The sequence below is a fragment of the Rana temporaria genome, chromosome 7, assembly GCF_905171775.1.
Source record: "Rana temporaria chromosome 7, aRanTem1.1, whole genome shotgun sequence".
Taxonomy (NCBI): Eukaryota; Metazoa; Chordata; class Amphibia; order Anura; family Ranidae; genus Rana; species Rana temporaria.
This window is the reverse complement of record NC_053495.1, coordinates 102,387,031-102,408,874: the sequence shown is the minus strand read 5'-3', so window position 1 is coordinate 102,408,874 and position 21,844 is coordinate 102,387,031. Positions and strand designations below refer to the sequence as shown.

Below are 21,844 nucleotides of genomic sequence, written 5' to 3'. Positions count from 1 at the left end.
TGTGAACCCTTAGAATTCTTTGTTTTGTATATCTGTATGAGTGGTTTTAAAAATAGGTTTGTCGTTGGATAAATTATCATTGAAGATTGCCGACTACATAAATTCCTTATCAAAAAATCATATAGAGCACAATAAGTCATCTGTAACCTTGTAACTTGCGCAGTTTTCAGATAAATGGCCCATTTTCATTAGTTTGTCCGCAATAGCTGTAGATTTACACTAGAATTGCCTTGTACCCAAAATTATCCTTACTGAGAATACCATTTCTTCTATGATCTAATACTATTTGCTATGATCTTGCAGAAAATGCACTTAAGCTGAACAACTTGAACAGCTATCCTATTTTATAGTCCAAATAACTGCTTTCACACTTGGGATATATAAACTGGCCACATTTGGTTAGAACAAGCCTTAAAAAAATAGGCCCTTTTACATAGGGCTAGGTTTAATAAATCATTGGCTTAAACAATCCAGATTACTAATGGTATTAATACTATGTGCACCTTGTGTTTATTAACCACTTAAGGACCGGACCAATATGCTGCTACATGACCCAAGGGGTTTTTACAATTCGGCACTGCGTTGCTTTAACAGACAATTGCGCGGTCGTGCGACGTGGCTCCCAAACAAAATTGGCGTCTTTTTTTTCCCCACAAATAGACCTTTCTTTTGGTGGTATTTGATCACCTCTGCGGTTTTTATTTTTTGCGCCATAAACAAAAATAGAGTGACAATTTTGAAAAAAATTCAATATTTTTTACTTTTTGCTATAATAAATATCCCCCAAAAACATATATAATTTTTATTTTTTCCTCAGTTTAGGCCGATACGTATTCTTCTACCTATTTTTGGTAAAAAAAAAAAAATAAATCCCAATAAGCGTTTATCGATTGGTTTGCGCAAAATTTATAGCCTTTACAAAATAGGGGATAGTTTTATTGCATTTTTATTAATTATTTTTTTTTACTACTAATGGCGGCGATCAGCGATTTTTTTCGTGACTGCGACATTATGGTGGACACTTCGGACAATTTTGACACATTTTTGGGACCATTGTCATTTTCACAGCAAAAAATGCATTTAAATTGCATTGTTTATTGTGAAAATGACAGTTGCAGTTTGGGAGTTAACCACAGGGGGCGCTGTAGGATTTAGTGTTCACCTAGTGTGTGTTTACAACTGTAGGGGGGTGTGGCTGTAGGAATGACGTCATCGATCGAGTCTCCCTAAATAAGGGATCACTCGATCGATGCAGCACCATAGTGAAGCACGGGGAAGCCGTGTTTACATACGGCTCTCCCCGCTCTTCAGCTCCGGGGAGCGATCGCGACGGAGCGGCTATAAACGAATAGCCGCGCCGTCGTCCCGGATCGCTCCCCAAGGGAATCCGACCGCCGCATGTAGCGGGGGGGGGGGGGTCCCGAGCGGACCCCCCACCCGCTAGAAGGCAGGGACGTACAGGTACGCCAATGTGCCTGTACGTGCCATTCTGCCGACGTATATATACATGCGGCGGTCGGGAAGGGGTTAACTAAAATAATATCTCTCATTAGCAGTTAAGTCCAAGCTGAAAGGTTCCTATAGCTTAAAATGGATGTAAACCCAATTTTTTGTTGTTTTTTTTGTTGATGTCACAATGTAGAGAATATGATTTCCTATCATCTGTGCCCAGTCTTGCCACACAGAGTGTATCCAGCGCTGAGCAATCCTCTTTTTATTATTCAGGGAAATAAAACAGACTTCCAGATAAAGACCAAAGTCCTTGCTTGAGTGACAGGTTATTTACATATCTCGTGCACTAGCTTGCAGACATGCACAGCTTCTGTAAAGTGCACAATTCACACCCCCCCTCCTCTCCCGTCCAGCTCTCCCAGGATTGGCTGTCTTTCCTGTGTTTTGATTAAATGTTTTCAAAATATGGGGTGATCCACAGTTCAGTGTAAACAGCCATCAGAATATACATAGACATGCCTGCAAGCTAGTGCACAAGATATGTAAATAACCTGTCACTCAAGCAAGGACTTTGGTCTTTATCTGGAAGTCTGTTTTATTTCCCTGAATAATAAAAAGAGAATTGCTCAGCGCTGGATTAACTCTGTGTGGCAAGACTGGGCACAGATGATAGGAAATCGTATTCTCTACATTGTGACATCAACAAAACAAAAAAATGTTCTAAACACGTATTCATTATTGACAAAATTGGTTTTTAAACTGAATAGGTCTTCTACATCATAATAAAACCATTCATGCAGAAAATCCCTAAGGGTTCAAAATTCACTATTTTTTATGGGCATCCATTCGAGCCTCCTTTAAGCTTAGCCCTCTTTCCTCTGTTTAAAGCTTTGTGAACATGACCACAAAGCCTAAAATACATGTAATTTGAGCTTATAATGTGTTACTTGTATTGAAGGTGTTTCAGGTATCCTGGTGACACGATTGGAAATCGTACATTTGCATGAAAGAAAGGCGATATATAAATCATAAAACATTTAAAATAAGTGTATCCTACATTAAAGTGTCCTCAAGTAAAATTTTAAAAACATAAAATAACCCCTTAAAACATTTGTGAAGTGTGAATTTATAATGAAGTCTAGGACTCTGCAAGATTTGTTTTCATAAAGCATTCCTAATGATAATGTTTAGATGCACACAGATCCTGTAAAAGGAGCAAATACTATTAAATCATCATCATGGCTCTCTGCCCACAGCGGATTTTTTCTTAGAAGGCTAGGGCAGACTGGTGCTTCATAGCGATTCAATTAACCTTGAGGTATCTTCATTGATCTTCAGTTTCAGGAATCCTACTTTTGTAAAATAACCTACGGAAAGATAATCAACGGGGAGGAAAAACTGTTAGGCTTCATCGTAAAACGGTAATTTGAAGCATAAACCTGTAAGAAAATCTGAATGACTGCAGTGATTTTCAAGACAAAATAAATATTCCTTAGCACTTACAAAAACTGGGGGGAAAAAAAGGATTAAAATATTTATTGGGAAATAAGAATTAATCTCACCTTTAAACCTACCAGATTTCAACTGAAAACAGAAATTCTTTATTTTGGGCTCTGATTATTATAAAAGGACAATATGAATTAGTTTTGTGCTGCTATTTGACCATATCAATCCTTCGAAACACTAACCTCATCCATTAGAGTCTCCAAGCTTTCTCCATGTTCCCATATACTGTGCTGAACCCAGCTGATTACCTTTGTGTACAACTTCCCATTACTTGGAAGGGAGATATTTTCCTCTAGCATTATTTCCAGCTTAAAAAGAAGAAGAAGAAAAAAAAAATTGTTAGATCTGTGCTTTGCATTATTTGTGGACATTGTATTTCAATTAATTTGTGGCTAGAAAAACATAATATAGCACATTAAAACATATATGTATTCTATAAATTAGACTTATGGGTGAAGGAATGTATTTTTGCACAAACTTTGTTCAGTATAAAAAAAATGCTTTAACCACTTAAGGACCGCCTCCAGCAGATGTAAGTCGGCAGAATGGCACGGCTGGGCACAAGCGCGTACCTGTACATCCTCTTTAAAGGGGAGTTCCACCCACAATTTCACTTTTTAAATATAAATACCCCTGTAATACACAAGCTTAATGTATTCTAGTAAAGTTAGTCTGTAAACTAAGGTCCGTTTTGTTAGGTTGTTACAGCATTTAGATAGTTTATAATCTAGAAATAGACTGTGGCCATCTTAAGTGTGGGCATCATGAAGCCAGACTGTATGACTTCCTGGATTTCAGCTTTGCATATCTCGCACATGCTCAGTGCACAAGCAATGTAATAGGTTTCAGTCAGGTTTGCAAGGACTACTGGGAAACATGATGCCTATCCCAGAAACCCTTGCAAATAGCCTAGGCAAATAAGGAGGAGGAAGTAATGAAGGACTACAAAATAAAGGTATTTACAAGCAACAAATTAAATAAAAATTGTCCATTCTGAACACTATGAGATTAGAGCATGCAGCACAGACAAACATAAAAAAATGGGTGGAACTCCACTTTAACCACTTAAGGACAGAAGGTGTTTTTCAGATTCGGCGTTTAAAGACTAAAACATTTTTTTTGCTAGAAAATTACTTAAAACCCCCAAACATTATATATTTTTTTTCTAACACCCTAGAGAATAAAATGGCGGTCATTGCAATACTTTTTGTCACACCGTACAAGTGCACTTTTTTTGGAAAAATTTCACTTTTTTGAATTAAAAAATAAGACAACAATAAATTTGGCCCAATTTTTTTATATATTGTGAAAGATAATGTTACGCCGAGTAAAATGATACCCAACATGTCACGCTTAAAAATTGCGCCCGCTCATGGCATGGCGTCAAAATTTTACCCTTAAAAATCTTGATAGGCGACGTTTAAAAAATTCTATAAATTGAATTTTTTGAGCTACAGAGTAGGTCTAGGGCTAGAATTATTGCTCTCTCTCTAATGATCGCGGCGATACCTCACTTGTGTGGTTTGAACACCGTTTTCATATGCGGGCGCTACTCGCGTATGCGTTCGCTTCTGCGCGCGAGCTCGTCGGGACGGGGCGCTTTAAAAAAAATGTTTTTGTTTTCTTATTTATTTTTATTGATTTTATAATTTTTTACACTGGAATAAAAAAAAAATCTATCACTTTTATTCCTATTACAAGGAATGTAAACATCCCTTGTAATAGAAAAAAGCATGACAGGTCCTCTTAAATATGAGATCTGGCGTCAAAAAGACCTCAGATCTCATATTTAGACTTAAATGCAAAAAAAAAAAAAAATGGAAAATGTGTCATTTAAAAAAATTACAACAAAAAAATTGCCTCTTTAAGACGCTGGGCGGAACTGACGTTTTGATGTCACTTCCGCCCAGCAAAGCTATGAGGACGGGTGGGGGCCATCTTGCCCTCACTCGAGTCCTCACTGATCAGGCAGCAGCACCCGATCGCCTCCGCCGCTACGGTAAGCGGCGGAGGGTGCGGGAGCCCTCTCCCGCCACCGATAACGGCCATCTTGCCGCGGAGACCGCCGTTATCGTTTACACGCCCGCCCACTGAAGAGATGGATATCTCGGTTGTGGCAGCAGCTGCTGCCGTTACCGAGATATTCATCTATAAAAACAGGACGTGTGTATATATACAGTGGGCGGGCGTTAACCAGTTAAGTGCCCAGCCGTGGGTCACGGGCCCGCGCGCGCCCGCGATCGGTCCCCGGAGCTGAAGAACGGGGAGAGCTGTGTGTAAACACGGCTTCCCTGTTCTTCACTGTGGCGCTGTCATTGATCGTGTGTTCCCTAATATAGGGAAACACGATCAATGACGTCACACGTCCAGCCCCCCTACAGTTAGAGACACAGATGAGGTCACACTTAACCCCTTCAGCGCCCCCTAGTGGTTAACTCCCAAACTGCAATTGTCATTTTCATCAGTAAACAGTGCATTTTTAACGCATTTTTTGCTGTGAAAATGACAATGGTCCCAAAAATGTGTCAAAATTGTCCGATGTGTCCGCCAGGTCGCAGTCACGAAAAAAATCGCTGATCGTCGCCATTAGTAGTAAAAAAAAAAAAAATAATAAAAAAAAAATAATAAAAAAAATGCACTAAAACTATCCCCTGTTTTGTAAAAACTATAAATTTTGCGCAAACCAAATCGATAAACGCTTATTGCATTTTTTTTTTTACCAAAAATTAGTGGTTAAAGGGCAAGTCCAATTTTTTTTTTACCAAGAAAACACAAAAAAAAAAAAAAAAAAAAAAAAAAAAAAAAAAGAAAGAAGAAGAAGAAGGAGACGTACAACCTAAGCTTTTTAAGCTGGGCTTCTCCTCTGGGTTACAGGAGAGCAATTTGTTTTGCACTCCTGTGACCCGTTTTCAGTGGTGAGCAGTCTGAAGACCGCTCTCCGCTGACGTCACTGCCATCAGTCGAGGCATTGCGTCATTCCGACTTCCAAGTCTGGATCCGCCAGCTGTTTTGATTGATGGCAGTTCTAAGCAAGCCGATGAGACGGCCGCTCCTTGCCCCTCCACAGCTCAGTGCTCCAATGAGCACAGAGAAGTAGAGCAGAAGTGCTGACAGTCAGCATCGCTCTGCTCGGGGAGTAGTGAGAACTGAGTCATCGGCGGTGTTTGGTGGCTTGGTTCTCATTGCAGAGATGCCGGGATATCATAAGCTAAAAAAAACAAAAAAAAAAAAAACACAACAACTTCTCTTAACCACTTAAGCCCTGGACCATTTTGTTGCTAAATGACACTTTTTGCAATTCGGCACTGCGTTGCTTTAACTGACAATTGCGTGGTCGTGGAACGTGGCTCCCAAACAAAATTTATGTCCTTTTTTTTCTCAGTTTAGACTGATACGCATTCTTCTACATATTTTTGGTAAAGTAAAGTAAATAAAAATAAAAAAATCACAATAAGCGTTTATTGATTGGTTTGCGCAAAAGTTATAGCGTCTACAAAATAGGGGATAGTTTTATGGCATTTTTATTAATATTTTTTTTTTACTAGTAATGGCGTGGCGATCAGCGATTTTTATTGTGACTGTGACATTATGGCGGACACATCGGACACTTTTGACACATTTTTGGGACCAGTCATTTTTTACAGCGATCAGTGCTATAAAAATGCACCGATTACTGTGAAAATTACACTGGCAGTGAAAGGGTTAACAACTAGGTGGCGCTGTACGGGTGCCCTAGTGCGTGTTTCTTACTGTAGGTGGGATGGGCTGTGTGTGACATGACACTGATCTCCGCTCTGATTACACAGAGCGGAGATCAGTGTCATTGTCACTAGGCAGAGCGGGGAGATGCTTGTTTACATTAGAATCTCTCTGTGAGACAATCGCGGGTATCCCCACAGCGATAGAGTCCGCAGGACCCGCAGTTGGGTTCACGGAGGGCACGCGCACTGCCGGTGCGTGCACAACGGCGCTTCCTTAAAGGGGACGTATATATACATCCTTCTGCCCAGGAGTGCCATTGTGTCGATGTATATGTGCGTGCGGCCTTTGGGAATCGGTTAAATTGTGCAATGTTCATGATGTTTACCACTACTGCATAAAACAAATTGCCATTAAAAGTACATTTGTCCAAAAAAGAGGCACAGGAATAATGTGGGGTTATGCTGCTGTCTTCAAGAATTAGACATTATAAAACAACAAAAAAAATCTTTACGCCAGCCCAGGATAACCACTTCTAAACATGCCTCAGTTTGTAGCAAGCAGTACCAAGAGCAAGATTAGTAAGAGCAAGGACTTTTGCGCCACAAGAAACAAATAGTGAGAGTACAAAAATGCCATCATCTTTTTTGTCAATTGAGGGACAGAGAAAGTTACACTATAGGGATACAAAAATAGTCCAAGTAAAGGGTGGGCAACAGCAAACCACCACTTACAAGCCCAAAAGTTAAATAATAAAAAAAAAATAAAAAAAACAGGGATTGCAGTCAACTCAAGAGTCACCCAGGGACCCACTGCCGAAGCTGGTACCTGAGGAGGCTGAACACACTACCTTGCAAGAAAGGATCAAGACCAGGTGGCAAGTTAGTAAAATTAAGCCTAAAACCAAAAGAGGGTTGGTAGGAGGGACCCCTAAATCACCGACCATAAACTACCTGATCCAATAAGAAGAGTGGAACAAAAAAAATGTATTCTGCTGAGACTTATCAGCAATAACTCATCCTAATTGACTGCACAGGTCAGTGGTTCTAAGGCTCCATTCACGCTAATGCGTTTTTTGGTGCATTTTGCAGAAATGAAGGGAAATTTTTTAATATGAGTTCCTATGAAACATGTTCACATCAATGCATTTTTGTGCCTCTGCGTTTTTGGAAAGGGTCAGGGACTTTTTTTCCCTGCAAAAAGCAGCGTTTTGCATGTAATAGAATTCAATGGACCCGCAGCGTAGCGTATCACATATACGGTACGCCGCTGTAACTTAGGGCGCAAGTTTCGTATGCAGAAAGAACTTGCGCCCTTAGTTACGGCGGCGTAAGCCCGCCTAATTCAAATGGGGATGATGTGGGCGTGTTTTATGTAAATTCACTGTGACCCCACGTATTTGATGCATTTTACGAACGCCGCATGCGCCGTTAGTGAAAAAATCCCAGTGCGCATGCTGAAAATTACGCCGCAAGTCGTCATTGCTTTAGACGTGAACGTAACTTATGTACAGCCCTATTCGCGAACGACTTGCGCAAACTACATAAAATTTTCAAAACTCGACGTGGGAACGACGTCCATACTTAACATTAGCTACGCCTCATATAGCAGGGGTAACTTTACGCCGGAAAAAGCCTAACGTAAACGACGTAAAAAAATGCGCCGGCCGGACGTACGTTTCTGAATCGGCGTATTTACCCAATTAGCATATTCATTGCGCAACTATACAGAAGCGCCACCTAGCGGCCAGCGTAAATATGCAGCCTAAGATACGACGGTGTAAGACACTTACGCATAGATTTCCCTAAGATCCGACCAGCGTAACTGATTCTCTGAATCAGTCGCATAGTTACGACCACGCACACTCAGAGATACGACGGCGTATCCGGAGATTCACCGTCGTATCTCCTTTCTGAATCCGGCCCCCAGTTCGTAAACAAGCAGTACAAACAAAGGAGGGGTGGGTGCTGTGTACGTCCATGAACTCAGAGAAATGGATTTTACGGTGAGTACAAAAATCCTATTTTCTCTTCCATTCATGGACGGACACAGCAGGGTCAAAAATTTCGAGGGGTGGGAAAAACACAGCAAACCAGGCTTCACCCCAAACAAACCAGAGTTCCTCAACGGAGGAACTTTAACCTTAAACTGCCGCCTGTAAAACCTTGCGGCCAAAGGAGGCATCCGAAGATGCACTCACATCCACCTTATAAAATTTTGAGAAGGTGTGGATTGACGACCAGGTCGCCGCCTTACAAATCTGTAAGACAGACGCTTGATGACGAAAAGCCCAAGAGGCACCAATCGCCCTGGTCGAATGCGCCGTGACCTGAAAGGGAGGCGCCCGCCCCTTTAGGGCATAGGACTGGAGCACGACTTGTCTGATCCATCTAGAAATTGTGGCCAACGAGACCTCCAGACCTTTTTTAGGACCAGTCACTGACACGAACAGTGAGTCCGACCTCCGAAACTGAGCCGTAGCAGACAAGTACACCCGTAGGGCTCGAACCACGTCCAAGGAATGTAAAGTGGTCTCCTTCGGGTTCTTCGGCTGAGGGCATAAGGATGGAAGAACAATGTCCTCATTAATGTGAAAGGCCGAAACAACCTTTGGAAGGAATGATGGCTGCGGTCTCAGATACTCGTCTGACCGAAGTAATCGCCACCAGGAAAACCACCTTCTGAGACAGAGTCAACGAGGGGATCTTCCGAATGTCCTCAAAACGGAGCTTCTTGAAGCGCCGAAAACTAAATTCAAGTCCCATGGAGGTAGCGGAGGATGCACAGGAGGGGCCACATGCCGGACCCCCTGCACAAACGTACGCACCAAAGAGTGCGACGCCAAGGGTCGCTGAAAGTAGACAGCTAGAGCCGAGATCTGACTCTTCACCGTACTCAAGGCTAGAGCCTGATCCACTCCACGCTGTAAAAACAGCAAAATTCGCGCCACTTCATCTCTTCACACATATAGATGTAGGCCCTCCATGTACGATGGTAAATCTTTCGTGAAGTGGACTTCCGTGCCCGTAGCATGGTAGAAATCACCGGGCCCGACAGGCCTCGGTCCTTCAACACCTGGCTCTCAACAGTCACGCCTTCAAAGCCAGCGACTGTAAAGCAGGTTGAAAAGGATAGGACCTTGTGACAGCAGGTCTTCTCTCAGGGGTAGATGCCAAGGAACATCTGCCACCAGCTGCACCAGGTCCGCGTACCAGGGACGGCGCGGCCAATCCGGGGCGATCAGGATTGTTGGTATCCCCCTCGGCTTCCACCCTGCGTAGCAGGCGAGGAAGAAGCTGCAGGGGAGGGAAGGCGTATATCAGGCGGTAGTGACCCCAAGGCGCTACCAGCGCATCTGACGCGTCCGCCCACGGATCCCTCGATCTGGTCACAAATCGTGACACCTTCCGATTGAGATGGGACGCTAGAAGGTCCACGTCTGGAGTGCCCCATTTCTGACACAGAGTCTGAAACACCTCTGGGTGTAGCGACCATTCTCCTTGGTCCAGCTTTTGGCGACTTAGATAGTCGGCTTGCCAATCCAGCACCCCCGGAATGTACACCGCCGACAGAGCTGGAACGTAGCTTTCGGCCCACCGGAGGATGTGCGCGACTTCCGTCGCGGCAGCCAAGCTTAGTGTGCCCCCCCTGATGATTGAGGTATGCCACGGCCGTGGCGTTGTCGAACTGGATTCTCACCGGTCGGCCTTGTAGGCCAAGAGACTACTTGGAGAGACACAGCTTGATCGCTTGGAGCTCCAGTACATTGATCGGAAGACGGGACTCCTCCTGAGTCCAACACTCCTGGGCTGACTGGACACCCCAGACGCCCCCTGAGCCGGAGAGGCTGGCATCCGTTGTGATCACTGTCCAGCAACACGGCAGGAACGATTTCCCGTTCCTGAGTACCGGAGATGTTAGCCACCACACTAGGGAGGACTTGGCCAGTCGACTCACCCGAATCTGGTAATCCAGAGACGAAGGAAGCTTGTTCCATCGTGACAGAACCTCCTTCTGTAACACTCGAGTGTGGAATTGGGCATACGGGACTGCCTCGAAAGACGCCACCATCAGACCCAGTACTCTCATGCAAAAGCGAAGCGACGCCCATTTCTGGGTCACCAACCGCTGCACCGCAGAGTTCAGAGTCTGCAGCTTCTCTGCTGGGAGGAAAACTTTTGCCTCCGAAGAATCCAGGACCAACCCCAGATACTCCAGCCGCCGAGACGGTACTAGAACTGACTTTTGTATATTCAGTAGCCAACCGAATTCCCGAAGGGTCTGACAGGTGATTGACACGTCCTCTTCTAACTCAGAGCTTGAGGAAGTTCTCAGAAGAAGGTCATCCAGGTATCCCACGATAGCGATCCCGCGCTGCCGCAGCAGGGCCAGGATCGGGGCGAGCACCTTGGTAAAAACCTGCGGTGCCGAGGCCAGGCCGAACGGGAGGGCCACAAATTGAAAGTGGTCCTCTCCGATCGCAAAACGCAGAAATCTCTGGTGTTTTGCAGGTACGCGTCCTTGATGTCCAAGGACGCTAGGAAATCCCCCTGATGGAGCGCTGCTATTACTGAGCGCATCGACTCCATCCTGAACTTTTGTACTTTGACAAAGCAATTGAGGGCCTTGAGGTCCAGGACTGGACGGACCCCGTCCTTCTTGGGGATTACAAACAGATTGGAGTAAAACCCCTGAAAGCGTTCCTGTGAGGGAACCGGCACAATCACTCCTCTGACCAGCAGATCCTAGACAGCCCCTGACAGATCCTTCAGGCGACCCGGAGGAAAAAAAATCAGTTTGGTGGACAAGAGAGAAATTCTATCTTGTACCCTGAAGAAACTACTTTGCAAACCCAACGGTTGGAAAGAAGAGACCTCCACCGAGCCGCGAATTCGCCAAGCTGGCCCCCCACCCGCGTTGTGGGCGGGGGCAAACCTTCAGGCGGAGGCAGGCTTGTTGGGCTTGCGGAACCAGGTGCGCTTTGTCCTTCAGGGTGCCAAGACGTCCGCTGAAAACGTTTTCCTGTCGCACTTGGCGAGCGAAAAGACCTCTTGGGGGTAGTAAATGAGGGCCCTTGCCTACGGCGAGGCTCCTTTTCCTTCCCAGACTGCGGGAGCAGAGTGCTCTTACCACCTGTGGCATCCTTTATGATGTCATCCAGGGAAGCCCCAAAAAAACGTTCACCCTTAAAAGGGTAAGTCCACCAGGGACTTCTTAGAGGACTGGTCCGCAGACCAACACTTCAGCCACACAAGGCGGCGTAGTACCACCGCGTAGGCGGAGGCCCTGGAAAGCAAGGGAAGCGTATCCAGGGCTGACTCGCAGACAAATTTTAGACTTTGGACCAACTGGTCGGCCAGGTCAACGCAGGTCTCAGAAGCATTTTGCGCCTCCAGCTCCAGCACCAGGGACTTGGCCCGTTCGGTAAGAGTCTGACACCAGAGCCCCGGCCAAAACCCGTCTCACTGCCGACCGCACCACTGTGAATAACGAGCGGGCCACAGCCTCAGCTCTCCTGTCTGCGGGGTCCTTAAAGGCGGGAGCCCCTTCCACAGACAACGTGGTAGCTTTGTTCAGCCTGGACACAGGGGGGTCCACTGACGGAGGAGATACTCTTTTGGGGAGGATTTCCAAAAAAAGTGGGTAACGGACCGCAAAGTATTTTGGTACAGTAAAAGCTTTCTGCGGCCGATCCCATTCCTTGTATAACAAGTCGTCCAGATACGGAACACAAGGAAACACTTTTGCGGTGCGGGGTGGCTTGCGGAACCAAAAAGGGACCGGCATGTCTGATGCCTCCGCCAAATCCTCAAGTTTTAGAGTATCCCGCACCGCAGTGATAAGAGCTCCAACAAATTCCTTATCCTGCTTTGACCCTGAAGCAGAATCATCCTCACTGTACGCGTGGGTTAAGTCTGCATCCTCTGACATGACAGAAGTGTGGTCAAAAACAGAAGCAGTACCGGATTCTGCGTCAGACATCCCCAGAAGCAGGCTCAGGGAGGGGGCGCTTTTTACCCCCCTTCTGGGCACTAGCCGCTTCAAACCTAGCTAGAAAAGACTCCAGGACAGCCGACATTGCCTCAACAGATGTGGCAGGGGGAGGGGCGTCAAGGGTCAACTCAGGCATTGCTGGAGAAGAAGTCCCTGGTTCAGGCTCCATAATGCCCCAGCGCTGTTTCACCCTTACTGCAAGGCAGGAAAAAAACCCACTGGTCATCTCCTGGCTGCTACTACAGAGTATGGGGGCCCCTGGGAACTCACCACCCCTCCCAGTGCAGTGCGATCTGAGAGAAGCCCAAGGTGTGCTGAGAAGCCGGCTGCGCTGCGTCTGTCCCCTCAGGCAGATTCGCGGTCTTTTTTGCAGCGCTAAAACGGCCACACGAGGCCAAACGAATTCCAAGATGGCCGCCGAATGTGTGAAAAACAGCACAGGACCACAAGAAAATGGCAGCCGAGCTATATAAATAGCGACTCCGGCAAAATGGCGGCCGTTGCGCATTTAAAAAGACAGTGACACAGCAAAACAGCACAGCACAAAATTCACACCATAGCACACAAAAGGCCCTGTAGTGAACACACACAGCCCCCTGCAGTGAACACACTCAGCCCCCGCTACGCACACAGGTCCAGGTGTACAAGAGACCCCAGAAAACCCCCCCTCACAGCCGCTACCCAAATGGGAAAGGAGGGAGAGGAAAGCAGGGTGAACCCTCAGTCGACCTCCCAGGGGAAAATACCAGCCATACCACCTTACCTGAGCAAGGGGCCACTACTTACCCGTCCTGTGACCACCAGACAGAACCAACGTCCACTAACGGCATGGCTGTCGGCCAGACACACTGTGACAAAGCCATAGAGACCGGTCATATGTGTGCCCTGGAACATGAAGTTCCCCGGCCGCCCCTGGAGCAATGGGGCCTGTCGTGGACGAACCAAAGCCGAGCTGAGGGCCGGCACACGCTCGATGGCCGAACATGGGGGAACTGGGTGACTGCGATATTGTGTCAATCTCGCTCCCTTTCTCGGCGAGATTGACCACCTACGAGCCCCATCGCAGGAGCCAGCGCTGAGCTGGCCGCGATGGAGACAAAGCCGTCATAGAAGCGACGGGAGATCCGACTTGGATTCCCGCCAATTCTAGGTGCGGCATTTGGTATTCATTCCTGAGGGAGAACTTCACGCCAATTTTTAAATAAAAAACCGACATGAGTTCCCCCCCCCCAGGAGCATACCAGGCCCTTAGGTCTGGGTTGTAAGGAGACCCCCCCTACGCCGAAAAACGACATAGGGGGTCCCCCTACAATCCATACCAGACCCGTATCCAAAGCACGCTACCTGGCCGGCCAGGAAGGGAGTGGGGACAAGCGAGCCCCCCCCTCCTGAGCCGTACCAGGCTGCATGCCCTCAACATGGGGGGGTCAGGTGCTCTGGGGCAGGGGGGGCGCACTGCGGGGCCCCCCCACCCCAGAGCACCCTGTCCCCATGTTGATAAGGACAGGGCCTCTTCCCGACAACCCTGACCGTTGGTTGTCAGGGTCTGCGGGCTTATCGGAATCTGGGAGCCCCCTCAAATAAGGGGGCCCCCAGATACCGGCCCCCCACCCTAAGTGAATGGATATGGGGTACATCGTACCCCTACCCATTCACCTGGAGGCAAAGTGTTAAAGTTAATAAAAACACGACACAGGGTTTTAAAAATAATTTATTAGTCTGCTCCGGAGGCCCACCCGGTCTTCTTTAGCTCTTTCACTAGGGGGGGGGCTTCTTCTTTCGCTCTCCGGGGGGTCTTCTGCTCTCCGGGGGGGTCTTCTTCTATCTTCTCCGCTCTCCGGTGTTAACTCAGCGCACCCCGGTTCTTCTCCCGATGTCCGGTGCCTTCTCCTTCAGCGCTGGCCGCCCGCTATCTTCGTGTGTTAGCTCAATTACTAGCAGGCGGCCAGCACGCTCTTCTGTGGACGTCATCTTCTTCACTTCTCTTCTCCCTTCTTCCGATGTTGACCCGGCGCCTGGGTAGGTGGGTAGGTACCGGAGCATGATGGGACTGTGAGGCCTATATAAATCAGATGCAAGCCGCGCACCCGTCATTGCAGCGAGAGGAGGCGTCGGGTCAACATCGGAAGAAGGGAGAAGAGAAGTGAAGAAGATGACGTCACAGAAGCCCGGGCTTTACCAGTGACGTACGAGGGTGCGTCAGAGGGGGCGGGGTCACGTGATGGGTGGCCGCTTCCCCTATATAAGAAATGTCAAAGCTCCAGCGCGTCATTCCGCTGGGCTGTGTCCAGCGGAGAGAGGAGCTTGCCTGCTGCGCTCTGGACGGATGGATCTCATCATCGTTGGACCGGACCGCTGGAGAGATCATCCGTCGCTGGATAGAAGACAACGTTGGAGCAGGGAGCCACATCAAGAGTGGATTACCACCGCTGGATTTTTTTTTTTATTATTAATAAAGGAATTTTTTCAATGGTGTCTGTGTGTTTTTTTTTTTTAACTATTTACACTTCCTTCGTGAAATGGTAGAGGTACAGTGTACAGGCATACCCCGCTTTAAGTACACTCACTTTACATACACTCGCAAGTAAGGGCATACCTGCGAGTGTATGTAAAGTGCCTTACAAGTACTGTACGGACATTTTGCAGCCGCAGTAGAAGGAGCTGAAGCTCCGAGAGCATATCCCACCCTGTTCCAGTGTGCCCCTGACACCCCCACTACAGCCCCTGAGACCTCAACTACAGATCTTGACACCGCCACTACAGTCCCTGACCCCCCACTACACCCTAGAAGTGAAAAAGGGTATTGTTTCACTTTAAGTACATTTTCGTTTTACATACATGCTCTGGTCCCGTTGTGTACTTAAAAGTGGGGTATGCCTGTACCCCATTACCAATTCACATAGGGGGGGCAGGATCTGTGGGTCCCCTTTGTTAAAGGGGTCTTCCAGATTCTGATAAGCCCCCCGCCCACAGACCCCCACAACCACCGGGCAAGGGTTGTGGGAATGAGGCCCTTGTCCCCATCAACATGGGGACATGCTCCCCATGTTGAGGGCATGTGGCCTGGTGCGGTTCAGGAGAGGGGGGGCGCACTCTGTCCCCCCCTCTTTTTTGCGACCGGTCAGGTTAACGTGCTCGGATAAGGGTCTGGTGTGGATTTTTGGGGGAACAACACGCCATTTTTTTTTTTTAAATTGACGGCGGGGTTCCCCTTAATATCCATATCAGACCTGAAGGGCCTGTTAATGGAATTTGGGGGGACCCCCACGCTTTTATTTTTTATGAATGAATCATCTCTGAATTTCCAGATCCGACAATTCATTAGAGCCACAAAGCCGGTTGTAAATGCCTTTTTTTCTTTTCAGAAATGACACTTTGTGCTGGGACAGTTCTATGTACGGGAAACTCGAAGCTCATCCCTACTTGATAGAAGAATCACAGGATTCAAAAATGCAGGAACAAAACAATAAAAAGTGAAAAAAAATCTCCAGAGTACAGGACTCTAGAGGGCCTGTCCTCTTCTTGACGTTAGGCAGAGAAAAACTGAGGCTGCTAAAGCAGGGTGTGGGTTATACCCGGGGAACCACGCCCCCTGGGAGGAGCTGCACTGAGGAAAGTGTTTAAGGTCAAAGGCTGCTGTGTCCGTCCATGAACGGAAGAGAAATATGGACATTTACGTGTCCAGCACGCCCGCGATCCCGGCACCCGAGGCCGAACAATGTCTCGGTCCTCGGATGCTGCCGCCCGCCATCTTCGCTAAGGGAATCAGGAAATTAAGCCTTGTGGCATCACTTCCCGGTTCCCTACTGCACATGCGCAATTCAAACGCTCCCTCCCGTCTTTTTTCCAGAAGACCGCGGGGGGGGGGGGGACAGTAAGTAGTGTTGATTATCCACAGATTCTGTGGATATCTATGCCTGGAAGTGGGTGCAAATACCTGTCTTAGACAGGTATCTGCACCCTCCCCCCCCCTGAAAGGTGCCAAATGTGACACAAGAGGGGGGTTCCGAAAAGCAGAGGTTCACTTTCTGTTTTGCAGGGTGGAGAATTCAAAGCTTCCTTCTATTCTGAGCCCGTATAAAAAGGAGCTAAACAAGGTGTCCATGGTTCTAAAATAGAACCTGGGCAACGGCACATGGGAAGATACATAGACACTTCAGTAGGAGGACAATATGTACTTACTTTAAGTCGAGGCAGCTTAAGAAAATCATCTTGTTCAGAAATTTCAAGAAGATGCTCCTGAATGTACATGTCTATTTTGCCTAAAAGACGCCAATCTCCCATTGCATTTGCAAAGTTACGGTACGAGATGCAGCTCTGTACATCCATCGTGGATAATAAATATTCACCACACACCTTTAAAAGAAAAAATAAATTACATTTATGAAGACATAACAAACCTTTGCAGTATGTGCAGAGTGACTAAGTAAACATTACTAAATATATTTCAGTGACAGCAAATTCTTATTTTAATTGCAGTTGTAGCTTTGACACATACACACATTTATATATATATATATATATATATATATATATATATATTAGGGTTGTGCAAATTAACTTTTAATCGATTGATCTTTAATTTTTTTGATCGATTACAATTCTTTTGATTGGTACTCACCTCTCCGCTGGCTTCTGGACCTTCAGGGAGTTCCGTCGGAGATCCAGTAACGTCACGGACACCGGCGGGGCTTGCCGTGTCCATCTGAAGGGCTCCTTTGCTGTGCCTTCATATCTGCATGTCGGCAGGACCTTACTATCTGCCACATGCAAGGGCTGTTACACTTCCCTCTATCAACCTGGGATTCTACAGCCATCCACTTGGAGTTGTGATAGTTCCCTTCATGGGACATCTACATGCCGACTGACTGATGTTAACCTCTCCTCATCTGGATTCAGCAGTGGTATCGTTGTACACATTTTTATACCAGTATCATACTTGGCTACATGTTTTTATGACTGCTTTGGTACCGTTTGGTATTACTCGCACCATTTTTACAGTTTATGTAGCTACATCGATTTTATCTCCAGTGCAATATTTATTTAGTTACCTACTTGAAAACTATAAAAGTTTCAATGCTATTCCCATCGAGCGCTGCCTTTGTGTGTTTTTTGTATCCTGCTATCCATTTTACCAGTTGTTGGTAGCTGCACTGGGAATCAGCCTGCAAGGAGATCAGCTAAAAAGAGTTGGATCTGTATGTGCGTTATAATTAAATCGAAATTAGTCGATTAATCGATAAAAAAAAACAAAAAAAAAAAAAACGATTAATCGAACAGAAAAAATTTGATCAGTAACAGCCCTAATATATATATATAGAAGGGGTATTTATGAGGGAGGCGCCATTTTTCCTGGTCTTCTTCACATGTGGCGCCCACCTTTAGGGTAGCCATACCACGGCACCCCGGCGTGCCGTGGTATGGACCGTTTCCAGGCTGAAACATCAGCCAGGAACCTGTCAGCCGGAGGACACAGAGGTGCCACTTTTAGCGGAGATGAGGCTGCAGCGCTCCCCTCCCTCTCTCTCCCTTGTTTTGTGTATTCGCACGGAGCTGCCTGGGTCTGTGTTCAGCGCACGGTGTAACAAGGTCCCGCCCCCCTAGACAGCTTGTGTGATAGCATCAGTGTTACGCCTATGGAACTAGTCGTCTAGGGGGGCAGGACCTTGTTACACCGCGTGATGAACACAGACCCAGGCAGCTCCGTGCCACACAGCGGGACATCCCCGCTACGTGTGTGATCCATCCTGGGGAGTCTGTATAGATGATGGGTCAGTCAAGCTGCATCTATGGGTCACAGTCAGGCTGCATCGATGGGTCACAGTCAGGCTGCCCTCCAAGGCACAGAGAGCCTGCATTGATGGGCACAGTGAGGCTGCATTTGATGGGTACTGATATGCTTTATGTTAATATTGTTAAAGTGGTTGTTATTTATTTTTGGAACTTAATTCGACTTTAAACATTTAACAGTGTAATTTCATGAGATAATTTACAAGGGCGTTTTTTAGGGGCAGACTTAGGGGTGGGGCAACAGTTGGCAAGTAACTCTTAAGGCCTGGCTAGTGGCTCAAGACTTGAAATTTTGAGGCATGTATGCATGCATGCATATATATATATATATATATATATATATATATATATATGTGTGTGTGTGTGTGTGTGTGTGTGTGTGTGTGTGTGTGTGTGTGTGTGTGTGTGTATGTGTGTATGTGTGTATGTGTATGTGTATGTGTATGTGTATATATATATATATATATATATATATATATATATATATGGCTGTGGAGTCGGTAGATAAAAGTTCAGACTCCTCAGCTTTATGTACTTCCGACTCCTCTGTATTAATATGCGAATGTATTTTATACATTCCTTGAGGGAAAGAAACGCAACCTACCACAGGACTACTGGCTGGATTTTTTATTAATCAATCAAGTGGCTGGATAGTAGCAGCAGGCATAAACATCAGGAACAGGATCTTTACCAGTTCAAAAATACAAACCACATTATTTGGTTGTTTTAGAACAAAAACAAAGCTTATCTATAATGAACCAAAAACAAAATCTGTAAAACCTAGAAATGGTTTATATTAATCTTGAAATGTAGTTATAGGCTTAGCAAATGCAAATCAATTCAATGTAGAGTTCTAAGGAAGAGAATTGCCTCTGCCAGATTTCATAGAGGCTCTCAAGTCAGACTTTATTATTTTTAGGGCTGAAAATAATCTTAGAGAGGTAGTTGGGCTGCTGCTTTCTCCTTTGTGTGCTTATCTGCTGCTGAAGATAGGGCAGTGGGAGCATCCAGGAAGGGGCATTTATTCTAAAACATGATTTTCCTAGGAGAATCCCATAGTCATGTTTAAAGTTTAAGCTAACAATCGGAGTTTACACGTTTTTATAGCCTTAGCTAAATGACAGCAGTTTTTCCAATGGTTTACAGCTTCAGTCTTGAACTATTGGCCCTCCATTCCCTTCACTTATACAAGTGTCTCACTCTCTAGTCCTGCAAAAAAACATATTTATTGAATCCCTTATCAGTGAGAGGCTAGGTTACCCATGGACGCTGCGTTCCCTGTAAAAGCAGAACACAACACTATGGAAAGTATAAGTATTGCAGCTCCTAATTGTGCGTTGCGTGCCATATAGTGAAGCACATGAAAAGCATGCTTCTTCACGGTCACTTAACGTGTTCGTTTTGCGGTTACGTGAGGCACTGCATGCATTGGTCTTTATTCTTACAGTAGAGGAGTCATTAATTATAACTTTTTGTGAATTGGGACATTTAAACTTGCTTTTTTTTTTTTTTTATTCCAATCTAAATTTAGTAGGAGTCGGAGCATTGTTTGCCGACTCCGACTCCAGGTACCCAAAATTTCCCCCGACTCCGACTCCTCGACTCCGAAGCCCTGATAGATAGAGATATATATATATATATAAAAAGAAGAGAGAAGTTTAACTGGATATGGACTACACAAACAATACCCTCCAATGATACTTGCCCCTTTCCTCAGTTGTCATCGATACCTGTCAGAAGAAAAGGTTACCATGGACAGACGAGTAGGATGAAGTCAGTGCTTCAGTTTAGACAAACACTGGGCCACAATTCCAAAAATTCATTAAAAAAAAGGGCAATCTATCCAAACCTTGCATTACTTGGCAAACAAAAATCACTGCCCACCACCCTTGGAAACGCTACCTGCTTTACACGATCGATTTTAAGCTTTTTTGCTGCAGAGTAAACATCTTTTACCAACTCAGTCTCAGCTTTCAGCCTATAAGAGAAAAATATAAGTGAATGTATAGTACACCAATAAAATGTTAAAGTATATTAAAGTCTACTATTAATTTGCTCACTTTGAAAGTGCGCTGTATAAAAGGGCGCAAAAATCACTTGTTTATTGTGCAACTTCATGTGTTCTCTGTCTAAGCACAAGGAGAGGTTATGGAGGTAAGGAGAGATCTGGGTTTCTTTGTAATGCATGAGAAAAATAGGATTTTTGTACTCACCGTAAAATCCATTTCTCTGAGTTCATGGACGGACACAGCAGTAATTGACCTTAGGGTATTATATCCTTCCTTCCAGGAGAGACTAGGCAGAAAAAAACAGCACTTCAAGTGTTAAAACACTTTTCAGTACAGCTCCTTCCAGGGGGCGTGGTCCCCCGGGTATAACCCACTCTCTGATTCAGCAGCTCCAGTTCGTAACAAGCAGTACAAACAAAAAAGGAGGGGTTGGTGCTGTGTCCGTCCATGAACTCAGAGAAATGGATTTTACGGCGAGTACAAAAATCCTATTTTCTCTTCCGTTCATGGACGGACACAGCAGCAATTGACCTTAGGGACGTCCCCAAGCAGTGTTAAAAAATTTGAGGGGTGGGGAAAAAAACACAGCAATTAAGCTTCACCCAAAACAAACTAGAGTTCCTCAATAGAGGAACTTTAACCTGAAACAGCCGCCTGCAAAACCTTGCGGCCAAAGGAGGTATGCGCAGATGCACTCACATCCACCTTGTACAACTTGAAAAGGTGTGGATTGATGACCAGATCGCTGTCTAACACACCTGTAAAACAGACGTCTGATGGCGGAAAACCCAAGAGGAATCAACCGCCCTGGTCAAATGCGCCGTAACCAGAAAGGGAGGCGCCCGCCCCTTTAGGGCATAGGCCAGGAGCACAACCTGTCTGATCCACCTGAAAATGGAGGCCGACGAGACCGCCAGACCTTTCTCAGGACCATTCACTGACATGAACAGCGAGTCCGATCTCCAGAACGGAGCCGTAGCAGACAAGTACGCCCGTAAAACTCGCACCACGTCCAAGGGAAGTAACATAGCCTCCTTCGAGTTGTTTGGCTGAGGACATAAGGATAGTAAAATGGGACAGAGAGAAAGAGGAATCTCCCGAATGTCCTCAAACGGAGCCCTTTTGAAGCACCGAGAGGACCGAATTCAAGACCCACGGAGGCAGTGGAGGACACACAGGAAGGTCACAAGCCTGACCCCCTGTACAAACGCACGCACCATGGAGTGCGTCGCCAACGGACGCTGAAAATAAACAGCCATGGCCGAAATCTAAGAAAAGAAAAAAAGCAAGGAGAGAGGCGCCTCTGGGTGTAGTAGATTAAAAACAATTTAATTATAAAAACATGATCATCTCACTCACATTTAGGTAGTGTAAAATAGGCATGTAGAATTTTT

General features: G+C 45.9%; 1 protein-coding gene across 1 annotated transcript in view; it reads right to left on the bottom strand.

Moving 5' to 3' along the window:
• LOC120945553 (influenza virus NS1A binding protein) overlaps window positions 1–21,844 on the bottom strand; it is a 113,099-nt gene that overhangs the window by 42,601 nt on the left and 48,654 nt on the right. The window contains exons 5-7 of the mRNA XM_040359806.1: window positions 20,344–20,419; window positions 16,834–17,007; window positions 3,141–3,266 (exon numbers count right to left, since the gene is read on the bottom strand). Of these exons, the coding sequence (XP_040215740.1) occupies window positions 3,141–3,266; window positions 16,834–17,007; window positions 20,344–20,419 (376 nt within the window). The remainder of the gene's footprint in view (window positions 1–3,140; window positions 3,267–16,833; window positions 17,008–20,343; window positions 20,420–21,844) is intronic.